The sequence below is a fragment of the Pogona vitticeps genome, chromosome 1, assembly GCF_051106095.1.
Source record: "Pogona vitticeps strain Pit_001003342236 chromosome 1, PviZW2.1, whole genome shotgun sequence".
Classification (NCBI taxonomy): domain Eukaryota; kingdom Metazoa; phylum Chordata; class Lepidosauria; order Squamata; family Agamidae; genus Pogona; species Pogona vitticeps.
The window spans coordinates 71,554,664-71,567,131 of record NC_135783.1 but is presented as its reverse complement, the minus strand read 5'-3'; the positions used below and the strand labels follow the sequence as shown (position 1 = coordinate 71,567,131).

Sequence of the window (12,468 nt, the reverse complement as noted above, 5' to 3'; positions counted from 1 at the left end):
GTGTGGTTAAACTAGTCCCACGGACGTCTCAAAAATGACAACCTGGAAATCTTGAGGCCCACCCCATTTTGCATTCAAAGTGGCTAGGCTCCATAATAGTTAAAGACATCATGTTGAGGGCACAAAGGGAGAGTTACTTTCCTCGGTCTTGGGGGTGAAGTCAAACAAAAAAGAGAGATAGTGTGGCTCTAAGGCATTGGTCCCCAATCTTGAGCCTCCAGATGTTCTTGGACTACAACTCCCAGAAGCCTTCACCACCACCTCTGCTGGCCAGGATTTCTGGGAGTTGAAGTCCAAGAACATCTGGAGGCCCAAGGTTGGGGACCACTGCTCTATGGAGAAATAAAACTCTTCCTTTCGAGTTCTGGCTTCTTGTCTGAGTTGAAGCTGGCTGAACATGGCTTACAAAAGCTGTGTTTCTGAGGGACAGTTAAACAAAGGTGAATAGAAAAAATGATAACACAAGGAGTGCTTGGTTAGTCCTCCAAGCTGCTGTTCTGTCTTGAGATGAGAATTGCACCATGATTCCTATCAAGTCTTGACCTTGTGAATTCAAAAGTACTGTTATGGATTGGCTGATCTGGGTAATCAGGAAGGCATTTGCATTCATCTGGAGAACTCTAGTCTTGTAAACTGCAAGAAGGCAACTTCTCTTAAAACAATGAAAGCATAAGGAATATACCATATTTTTCTGTTTATAAGATGATACTTTTATCTAAAATCTTTAGATAAAAAATTGCTGGTCGTCTTATCCATGGAAGTAAGAGGGGAAGGGATCAAAGGACTGCAGGATCACAGCCCTTTGATCCTGCAGCTCTTTCACTGGTAAAGACTGCTTTACCCCTCCATTTCCTAAGCCCCGAATGTATGGGTAAAACAATGATAAAATTTTCTTATTTGGGGATGGAAAAGTGGAGGTCGTCTTATACACAGAAAATATGATAGGTCATGAACTTCAACAGCAGTAATGATGTGTGGCCTAGCTTACTACCTTCAGCATCTTCCCGTGCCCGTACAGCCTTTTCCAAAAGAATAAAAAATATATTAGGCAAAGTATAGGCTGATACCAGCATACCACCACCAACAGTTTGTATCATGAATTTATGTATCATTAAATCACCTCAGATTTATGTCATCCTTAGGAGTGAGTGACCTCCAAAAGGTCCTGTCATTAGGTCTGCCTGGATCTTGCCAGCTGAAGGCCATGTCTTCTTTTATTGAGTGAATCTGTCTCATATTTGGTCTTTCTCTTTTCCTGCTGCCTCCAGCTTCTCACAACATTATTGTCCTTTTCAGTGAGTCAGATCTTTTAATTATGTGTCCCAGGTATGAAAGTCACATTTTGTCACTTTTGCTTCTACGAGCAAGAAGAAGAAGAAATTCAAACTTGATTTGATGTAGCATCCACTTGTCTGTTTTTTGACAGTCTGTAATATTCAAAAAGTTTGCTTCCTGCATAAGATTTTGAATGGATGTTTTTCTGCCATATTTCTTCAGTGTGGATGATCTTGGCCTTGGTCCCCAGTGACACATCTTTTCTAGTTCTTTCATAATTTTCTTCTCAAATCTCAGTATCTCTTAATTTATTAATAAATCAGTTTGCTTGATTGATTAACTGCAGTTGGATTAATGATTGAATGGAGGTATACAAAGTATTTAAAAATTGTAGTTTCTTATTGTCAACATTAAAGTTATGAAATTATTCCACAATCATGAAGTTTTGTTTTCTTACTCTTCAACTGCAATACTTCTTCTTTTTTGCGCTTTCTGGTTTCACCATCATTGGGAATCATTTCTAGTCATTGCTTTCTTCTAGTAATATAGTATCAAATATCTTAAATCAATGATTTTTTTTCACCTATTTTCACCACCATGTGATGATAACATTGAGTGTGTTAGGTAAGTTAAGAGCAATGCCATTAGGAAGCTGAGATACCAGTCTGAAGGACAGAAACATATGTAAAGAGATAGACCATTTGCAGAAATGGGAAATTTTACTTTTGGGATTATAGCATCCGGAATCGCACAGCTCAATGAACTGTAGTCCAAAAAAAGAGAGATACGTTTTCCATCTTGGCATGCACACTGCCGCTTGTTGCACCAAAATGACCACAGAAGAAAGCTTAACTGCATGCAAATTTGCAATCAAAGAAACCTACAGAAAATTGGAAGGAAAGCAAACATAATGAGTACCAGCAACAAATCAAATCAAAATCAGTCTCTCCATGGATGTTGCTTCTTGACACAAATCAACAGCCTCCTCCCCCATTTGATGTATGGGGGGGGCGGAAACCATGGTTTTATTTCCACCCCTGCAAAAGCAGGAGTTGCATCTCTTTGGCTCTTCTATTCTCCTTGAGACCACTCTTAGGCGGGGATAAGAAAACTGTTTTGGCAGTAAGTACCAGTGAGCATGGTGAAGATTATGGTTGTTGTAGTCAAAACTGTATGGAAGGTCACAGGTCGGGGAGGACTCTTCCAGACTACAGTTCCCACAGTTCCAGACCACTTGTCTTGCTGGCTAGGATTAGTAAGGATTGTCCATACAGCCTCAGCCAGTATGGTCAGTGATTGGAAGTGCTGGGAGCTATAGTTCAAAACATTTGGGAGGCAGAAGAATGGAAGTTGTTGTTGTTTAGTCGTTAAGTCATGTCCAACTCTTTGTGACCCCATGGACCAGAGCACGCCAGGCCCTTCTATCTTCCACTGGAGTTTGACCAAACTCCCGGAGTTTGGTCAAATTCATGTTGGTAGCTTCGATGACACTGTCCAGTCATCTCATTCTCTGTCACCCCCTTCTCTTGCCTTCACACTTTCCCAACATCAAGGTCTTTTCCAGGGAGTCTTCTCTTCTCATGAGATGGCCAAAGTATTGGAGTCTCAGCTTCAGGATCTGTCCTTCCAGTGAGCACTCAGTGTTGATTTCCTTCAGAATTGATAGGTTTGTTCTCCTTGCAGTCCAGGGGACTCTCAAGAGTCTCATCCAGCACCACAATTCAAAAGCATCAATTCTTCAGCGGTCAGCTTTCTTTAGGGTCCACCTCTCACTTCCATACATCTCTACAGGAAAAAACATAACTTTGACTATGTGGACCTTTGTCGGCAAGGTGATGTCTCTGCTTTTTAAGATGCTGTCTAGCTTTGTCATCGCTTTCCTACCAAGAAGCAGGCATCTTTTTAATTTTGTGGCTGTTGTCACCATCTCCAATGATCATGGAGCCCAAGAAAGTAAAATCTATCACTGCCTCCATATCTTCCCCTTCTATTTGCCAGGAGGTGATGGGGCCAGTGGCCATGATCTTAGTTTTTTTCTTTTTTGATGTTGAGCTTCAGACCATTTTTGGCGCTTTCCTCTTTCACCTTCATTAAGAGGTTCTTTAATTCCTCCTCACTTTCTGCCATCAGAGTGGTATCATCTGCATATCTGAGATTGATTTCTTCCGGCAATCTTAATTCCAGTTTGGGATTCATCCAGTCCTGCCTTTCGTATGATGTATTCTGCATGTAAGTTAAATAAGCAAGAAGACAATATACAGTCTTGTCATACTCCTTTCCCAATATTGAATCAATCAGTTGTTTCATATCAAGTTCTAACTGTTGCTTCCTGTCTCACATATAGATTTCTCAGGAAGTAGCTAGACTAAAACATCTGGAGAGCCTCCGGTGGTCACAGCAGCCACATCATGATTTCTTAATATGTAAACAGGCAATATATTATGTGAATAAAATTGTGCCTGCATTACATTTAGGGATGAATAAAGTTAACCATGGTTGAAAATAGTATATCCCCGATAGTGTTTTTCTTTTAAGCTTGTGACTATAATGAGAGATTAATTAGACTTCAAAGTAGAGTTCTTAGTCACACTGTTAATTTGTGGCTTTTCAACACAGTATGGTATTATTTATTTATTTTCACATCTATCTTGAATTCTTTGATCCGATGGATTGTGACTTTGTGGAAGGAAGGAGGGTTATGTTTATCTCTCTCTCTCTCTCTCTCTCTCTCTCTCTCTCTCTCTCTCTCTCTCACACACACACACACACACACACACACACACACACACACACACACACACACACACACACACACACACACACACACACACACACACACACACACACACACACACACACGGATTTTACATTACTAGAAAATTTACTGGAAACTGCTTTTGGGATGGTGAACCAGGGAAAAAGGAATGGAAATGTACCACTTAGGGAGAGAAAGGAATAGCAGTCTAAGGGGGATATACTCTGCTCCTTACATCATGTCTATAATATCCATTTTTTCTCTTACATGTCTGGGCTTGTAGCCAAACTCATTACACACAGGAATTCTCTTCCTCAGGCTTCAGTGGATTTCTGTAGATGCTGGTAAACCTGCTGTCTGTGGGGGCCCAGAGGTGAAAACAGAAGATGCAAATTCTGACATGCTGAAATTCAGGCATCATTCTGAATTCCCTCTTCACTCAGTCAATGGGTTTTTGTGAGCCCCATCTATTTTTATCCAACCAGAAAGTAATATATTAGAGAATCAAATATTGTGTGAGTGGATGATGACAGTGGGTCTTGGTGGTTCCTTTGTCTCAGGAATGAGTTAAATACAGTTTCCTCACTTCCCGCTGTGGACATTCAGGATAACCAGTGGGTAAAGGGGGAGAACTGCTACTGTCTGAATCTCCGCCCAGTCTCTCTTGCTTCTCCTCTGAGGCATCCTGATGTGAGGAGTGCTGAAGCAACACATCATCTACCTGCAGAAGATGCTTGAGCCAACTTTGAATTCTGTTTTAAGGTTACACAGATAACTGTTAGTATGTTCTGCATTCAGGCTAATTTCCATTCCCTCGCTCTGTACTTTGTCTCTTCTGTTTTACCCATCTCATTGTACTGCCTTGTGCAATCCAGGCGGAAGCCGCACTCTGTTCTTCCCCCCTTGCCCCAATCATCTTGCTCAGAGTAAAGTGGAGACACATTCATTGCATGTGTTCCCTTTTCTTTGTTTGGAAGCAATAACAGCCCCATCAATCTATAGTTAGGTAACTGAAGGAGAAGAACTGCTTGTCAAAAAGAATTTCTGCTTCTTTTGTCCTTTGCTGTGGCAGCCTGGGAAGAACAGCAAGTTCAGGTAAATGTCTGCATCAAAAAACAGGGAATTCAGAGTGAACAAGTGAGTTGATTTTTGTTTTGTTTTGTTTTTTGTCTCCTTTACATTTATTAGTAGATATTCTTGATTAGCTGGAACAGCAGAGGCAAGCCGCCTTCTTTCATACCTCTCCCCATATTTGTGGGTGTTTTGTGGGTTGGCAGTGTTGGTAGTGTTGTTCTTTGTCTTAAATGTTGCTGATGTTTTAAACTCTTAAGATGTTGCAAGATCTCACTCTCTTTCTCTCAGAAATCAGAAAAATTGCTTTTAACAAAGCACTAGCAGACTTGGAAAGACCACCAGCTTACGACATTTTCTTTGACCTGCAGTTTCTGGAAATGGCTTATAATTGGTTATCTTTTCCCCCCTTTTTCTTGGAGGGGTCGTGTTACTGTCAGAGCAATTTGTATGATTCTGTCTCCAGCAGGTGTGTGTGTGCACATGGCAGGATGGAGAAGTTAGGAAGTAATCTTGTTGAACAGATCTTGTAATGGAACAAAAACAACACAATGGTGTGTATTTTCCCTAAGCTTGTTTTAAGAAGCTTCTTCATATATTTCCATAGGGTGGTTTTTGTTTGCTTGCTTCCTTTGTAGCAATATATTATTGAAAAGCTTCATTTCCATCTCTGCCTTCGTATTGCTGCATGACTTCACTGATGGCGCTTTTGTGGAAGTGCACTGACAGATGCATCTTGGCATTATGTAATAGTGCAAAATGCAGGGCTGTGTAAAAGCATGATGTGAAGAAGGTGGTCGTGATGTGCTGAGACTTTCAGAACAGAGTTGAAGAACAATCAGTTGTTGGGATTTTTTGGGTTTTTTTAAAGAATTGCTCATTTCCTAGCATGCAACACTATTATATCCAAACACTAGGTTTGAAGGGAGTAGAATTCTGAACTTCTTTCCTTTAATATATGTAATGAAAGAAATAGAAATTCTTGTTAATCTGAGCTCTGCAAGGGTCTGGGTCAGTGAGTGAACATGCAGAACATGCAAATATATGATTGAGTTTATTTTTCTACTTTTTTGTTCTTGTAGTTTTTTAAAACTTGGGCAAAGTAATGCTCACCTTTATTTAAAGCTTCTTTGAAGGATTTTCCAAAGCATATATTCTTAGGAGAGGAGCTCTCTAATTAAGGAAATGTTTCCCTATGAGGAATGGTGTACAAACAGATGTAAAAACCTGCACCTTTTGTTGATTATTCTTCATTTTGTGTTTTGTCCATAAACATCTTCAGATAGCCGCCAATCCCTGTTTACTGTGATGGTTCTTTTCCTTATTAATTACTAATTACAAAGTGGTGTATGTGTGCTTCAAATGGCGCAAGTTGACATTGCCTGATCCTGGACATATGCTCAGTCTTGCAAAGATTCCTGAATAGAATATGGGTATTTGCTTTGATGGAGAAATTGACTAATCAGGTCATATTATATAGAGAAGAAATAAAACAAGATAATTTCTTAAAGACCTGGCACCCTCTGTTGACCTCTGGCACTGAATAAAGAAACATAGAAGTCAAAGTGGGAAAGTGGCTGGAATATTGGTTAGGTTACGTTTTTGTAAGTTAGCTATAAAATATGGAGAATGAAAAGGTATGACTGGAGGGGATTGAGGTAGTTAAAGAGGTAGCGTTGGTATTGTGCTCACAGCATATTAACGCATAGAAGTCTATAAATAAGATTAGTGTGATTGTACAGACATAACTTTTATGGTTCTGTTATGTTATTTTTAATGGAATGTCAATAAAAAACTTAACAAAAAGATTTTAAAAAGTTAGATTTCAAACTGTATTAAAACAGCTGTATTGTGATAATGTGATCTACATTCAGCAGTTGTTTTCTTGATGATATATAGGTGTTTAAATAAAATAATATGACCTTGAAATATCTGAGAATGCTGAATAATTGCTGGCTAGATTGCATGTACTGTACTTTGTTGAATCACATCAGAGGACCTGTCTGTTCCCTGATTAGGCGTAAATGCTGCTGATACATAGTAGCAGTGATCAAGGTCAGTAACTGATTTGCACACAATAATGTTCAGTGTTCTACGTCAACCCATTTGCAATTTGTTTAGCTGCTTTGTTTTTATCCGCTGGCAGTAACCTATGTTATAATTGAATCCTGAGCATGTTTACTTGGGCTAAGTTGCACTGCTGTCTCAAATAAGCATATACAGTATAGGATGATAGCGTTGCACCACATTTTATAATGTAGAGTTTAACTGAATAAGAAATGCAAAAAATAATTCTTAATGATGTACTTTTCTGTGTGCTTTTACTATCTGTTAACACATGATACAAACCAAGATTTTATTAATAATACATATATTATTTAAAACAAAACAATCACATGCTGACGCATTCCTACCGCAGTGTAACTTTCTTCAAGCTGTAGCAACTAACCTTAATGGACATCTGTATTTGCATGCTTTAAACTCTACTACCTTGCCTGCTGACTGTGATAAGACTGAGAACACCAAGATATGTAAAATGCAAACTAGAGGGGGAAGAAGACTGCAGAGAGGCTAAATGTTTTTGTTTATATTAAAAATTATGGAAAAGTCTGCATAGGAGGCGCAGAGTGGGTATCTTATAGCTGCATGGTTGTGCAGCAGAATAAAATAAAATTCTATACAGCGGTTGTAAAAATGGGGGATGCCCAAACAAAAATTATAACTTTGAAACTGGACACTTAAGATCATCAAGTCTTCTCTTTCCATGTGTCAAATGTGGATATATTTGGAAAATCATTTTCAAGTTATGGTTTTTAAAAATTGATCTGGTTCCCCCCTGTGCAGAAACAAATGATCCCAAATGTCCTAAGATTTTTTTTTAAAGTTCATACAAATTGAAAGAAAAAACAGTCTTGCTTATCTTGAAAGGGAATGGTTGGTCATTATTAGTGATTAATCGACCTTGACAAATCACGAATCAAAATGAATTGCCACTTTTCCAATTCGTGTTCATCACTAGTCCAGTCAGCTGCTTTGGTTTTGGGAGAGAAGTGGTTAACTGATGAAAAATTAGTCAGCTTCTGGAATTTTTCTTACTTGGTGTCACTTTATAAATAATAATGAGCACAAAAGGGTATCCTGTCAACTCAGAAACATGAAAAAGAGGGACTTGGTGCAGAACTTGAAAGAAAATAATTCACAAATGTGGGGCTACCTACCAAAAAACACCATCCAAATGGACTCTACCTGATCAAGTAACAAGATCAGAAAGTGGGCAGAATGTTGAGGCCTATTTTAAGGCTTGTATGTGTAATGTAGTAATAGGTGGACCTTAAAACATGACAGTGGTGCCTCAATATCAGTGGCTAAAATCCAGAAGTAAGTCATAAGTAGAGCAGACCTATTGAATCAGTGGTGAGTCAACACATTTGTAAGTTCCATAGATTAAGTGGGTCCACTATAGTTAATACTGGATTTCAGCCATGACATTCATTTTGGACCACTGCCACAATAAAAAAAGTTCCTTGAATTGTACCTAGTATGGCTTGCTGCTCTTCTAAAAACAGTTGCACCTCAAACTGCTTTTTGAATTTGAAATTATATAAAAAAAGATTTTGCCAAATTATGTTGGAGGGCTGCATGTAAACATGTTTCTCTCCTACTTGCCACATATCATACTTTTCATACTTCACTTTTGCAATATGTAAATACCTGTTTCTCTGGAACGGAATATGCAATTTCACTTATAGCTCTACCATGCAATCGGCTTTGTTTCTTTCATTGCTTGATAACTGTAATAATGTAATCAAGGGCAGTGTTGCTTAGTAGAGTGGGAGGCAACTCGCTCTGGGTTTTTTTCAGTTTCTGAGTGGGAGCAATCTCCTAGAGAATTTGGAGTCTATGTTAATTTGACGAGGGAAGGCTGCAAGTGGCTTCTCTTCCAACTGGTCTTTTAAGAAAGTTTTGTTTTCCTTCTGAAAGTATTATGCTGAGGCTGGCATCTCATTTTTATATATCTAACTGCCCAGAGTGGCCTTGACAGCCAGATGGATAGCATAGAAATTGAATGAATGAATGAATAAAAATCCCCTCTAGTTCAAACTATGTTCTCATTGTGTGGGGAAGGGAGAGGCTGTAAGAATATTCATGCTCAGTAATTTAAATTAGAAATGGGGGTATTCGTATTATTATACAAATACGAATATCCCCACACAGGTGATGATAATGAGGGTCCAGCCCCATGGGGCCGGATGGTCCACTCACCGATCCTTTGCTGCCACGGACACCGCGATTCTTCCAGTGGCTCTGCAGATCATGATCTGTGAGCCACTCTTCGACCTTGCAGTGAGGCTTGTCCTCCCGCCTCCTGCCAGGAGTGGCTAGCCAATCGTGATCTGTGGAGCCATTGGAAGAATTGTGGGGTCTGTTGCAGTGGTGGATCGGTGAGTGGACCATCCGGCCCCATGGGGCTGGACCCTTGTGATTGCCACCTTTGCAGGGATATTCGTATTCGTATATGAATACCCCATCTCTCAGCTGCAGCAATTATACCCAGGCTTTTATCTCCAGTGTGACACACTAGGAAATTGCTTATGTTTTTCTGTTCTTATTTTTTTTCTGTTGTTGTATGGTAGAAGTGGATATGTTATTTCTTTAAGGCTGAGTAAAAATGCCATGTAACTCAGGAAATTAAAAATGTTGCTGCTTCTGACATTTTTCAACACTTGTTAGTATTCAACGGATGTACTGTATATTATCTATCTTTTACAAAAAAAATCAAATGACTGCAGCATTCCACTTACTTACTTACTTACTTACTTACTTACTTACTTACTTACTTGCTTACTTGCTTACTTGCTTGCTTACTTACTTACTTTGCCCATTTAGAATGACTAGGAGTTTCCTGGCACTCTTTTTAGATGTCTCACATTGGTGAGAATTGTGTTTTGTGCAAATTTGGCCACTTTTTATGAAGTGCACATGTGCAAAAACTGTGACTTACTGCTTTATTTAAAATTTGTGGCACTGAATGGATGATTTTTTTCTTCCTTCTTGACAGCCACCCAGTTCTTTAGCTTTGCTTAACATTTTGCACAAATGATAGAGAACTGGGATGGGAGCAAAGCTCTTTCCTTATGTAGTTTTCAGTTATAGACAAAGAATTTGGCAGGGCTTTAAAATTCTGCACTGGGTTATTTCATCCTATCCAGACAGCCTAAATGGCCAAGAATGAAGAATTTAAGAAGTGTTTTTTCTATCCACAGTCAAAACCAAAAGTATCATCTCACATTCTTAGTTGTTGTGTGTTTCTGTTTAAAATACCACATATATCTAAAGCTCACATATGCCTAATACAGTGGAGAGTGTTATGACTTAACTCATTTAATGACAGATGGTTAAATGTCAGAAGGGGAAGTATGAAGTAGGTGGCTAAGAATGGAGCCATAGATTGTTACTTAGTACTGTTAAAATTAAATGATCATAATCAGCCACTTTCAAAGGGACAGCTAAACGATTGCTGTGATTTTGAATAGCTAGTATCACATTCCTACTGTTCTGTAATAACTTGTTTCTGCTGTTTAAACTGCAAATGGCTTTTGCTTCTAAAGCAGAACTAGAGGTCCCCTAAAAATATTCACGGATAGAAAGCCAAAGAGTTCTTAAACAGATGAAGGATAGTGAAAATGAATGCTTAATGTTATCATTGTTTCAGACTTGGCTTCTTAGGAAAGGATCTCAGGTTTAGAGTGAAGTGGAATGTTAATATTGCAGTTCATCAAAATTAAAAAAGAAATACATAAAAAAGTAAAATATTATCAAAGTAATTTCCATGTTTAATAACACCTTTACTCCTTTCTGACCCTTAAATTAGGCTACATTTCAGAGACAAGTTGGATACTATTGTTAGAATACCAAAAAAATTACATTAAATAAATAACAAGCACTAAATAAATAAATAACCAATCTTGTGCACCATTGTTATAAAAATTCATGGACAGAACTGAGATAGAACTATTAGTAAATACAATAGGATTACAAAGTCACTTTTCCAAGGACCACAGTCGCTCTCAGTAGTGCTGGTTACCTACTTACTTCTTGAATGGTTGGTTCTGAAAAGGATTTAATTTACATATACATGGAAGGAACAATTTTTTAAAAAACTATTCCACACATGCAAGCCAGAGGCTCACTGTGAACTGGTAACTTCTTTCTGCCTGTTGGAATCTCCACCACAAAACACACACTTCCCTTTTTGTGCCTGCATGTATTCTGTTATTCAAAAGTAGTAATAGATGCTACATGCAAAACCTGGAGCTCCATCTTAGGATTGTTTTCATTTTACTGTTTAGATCTTTTAGATCTAGATAGATAGATTAGGCATCCTTCAGTCTTAAGAGACTATATGGAGGACTTGGAACTGTATGGAGGACTTGGAACAGCATCTAGTGTGGCTGAGAAGGAGAATTCGAGAGTGACAATCCCTTCCACAGTGAAGATAAATACAATCTGTGCCCTGTCCCGCTTCCTGATTTTGCTGGTTTTGGGATGGCCTCTTTGCCTCGGCCTGCTGGACAAGGGTCTCTTCAAATTGGGAGAGGCCGTGATGCACGGCCTGCCTCCAGGCTGAATGCTCAGATGTCAGGGTTTCCCATCTGTTGAGGTCCATTCCTAAGGCCTTCAAATGCCGCTTGCAGATATCTTTGTATCGCAGCTGCGGTCTCCCTCTGGGGCGATTTCCCTGCACTAATTCTCCATACAGGATATCTTTTGGAGTCCAACCATCAGCCATTCTCACGACATGCCCAAGCCAATGTATTTGTTTCAGTAATGTATACAGGCTAAAAATTGCAGCTTGTTCTAGGAATACTCTATTTGGAACTTTGTCCTGCCAGGTGATACCAAAAATGGGGCTATAGACCTATGAATACCTTAACAGAAAGGAAACTAGACAAACCTCAGTTCCAGGATTAACGGGGGGAAAGAGAAGGAAATTTATATTGCATTATATACCGCATTTTTCGCACCACAAGACACACTTTTTCCCCACAAAACGGGGTGGTGGTGGAAAGTCTGTGCGTCTTATGGAGTGAAGAAAACAGATTATATTTTCCTGTTTTCTTCTCCTAAAAAATTGGTGTGTCTTATGGAAAGGTGCATCTTATGGAGTGAAAAATACGGTATATACTTCAGGACTTCTTTTTTAGCAAAGCTTGACCAGTTAAATAATATTTTAATTAATTGTGTGCCATCAGATCGATTCTGACCTATGGTGACTCTTTTCAGAGTTTTTCAGGTAGAGAGTGCTCAGAAATGGTTTCCCCTTTCCTGCTTCTGGGTGAATTTCAGGACTGTGCAGCTTGTCCAAA

The 12,468-nt window shown here is 39.0% G+C and overlaps 1 protein-coding gene across 7 annotated transcripts in view; it reads left to right on the top strand.

Annotated features, from left to right (window-relative positions):
* Positions 1–12,468, top strand: part of TIAM2 (TIAM Rac1 associated GEF 2) — a 106,036-nt gene that overhangs the window by 63,208 nt on the left and 30,360 nt on the right. Inside the window, exon 1 of one of the 7 annotated variants that reach the window (XM_020801482.3) lies at positions 4,598–5,167. The exons of 2 other annotated variants lie outside the window; for them this stretch is intronic. Coding sequence is in view for 1 of the 5 variants with exons in the window: in XM_072995022.2 (XP_072851123.2) it covers positions 5,653–5,655 (3 nt within the window). In the remaining 4 variants the exon portion in view is untranslated. 4 more of the 7 variants (XM_072995033.2, XM_020801405.3, XM_078383227.1 and 1 more) reach the window with 4 other exon arrangements.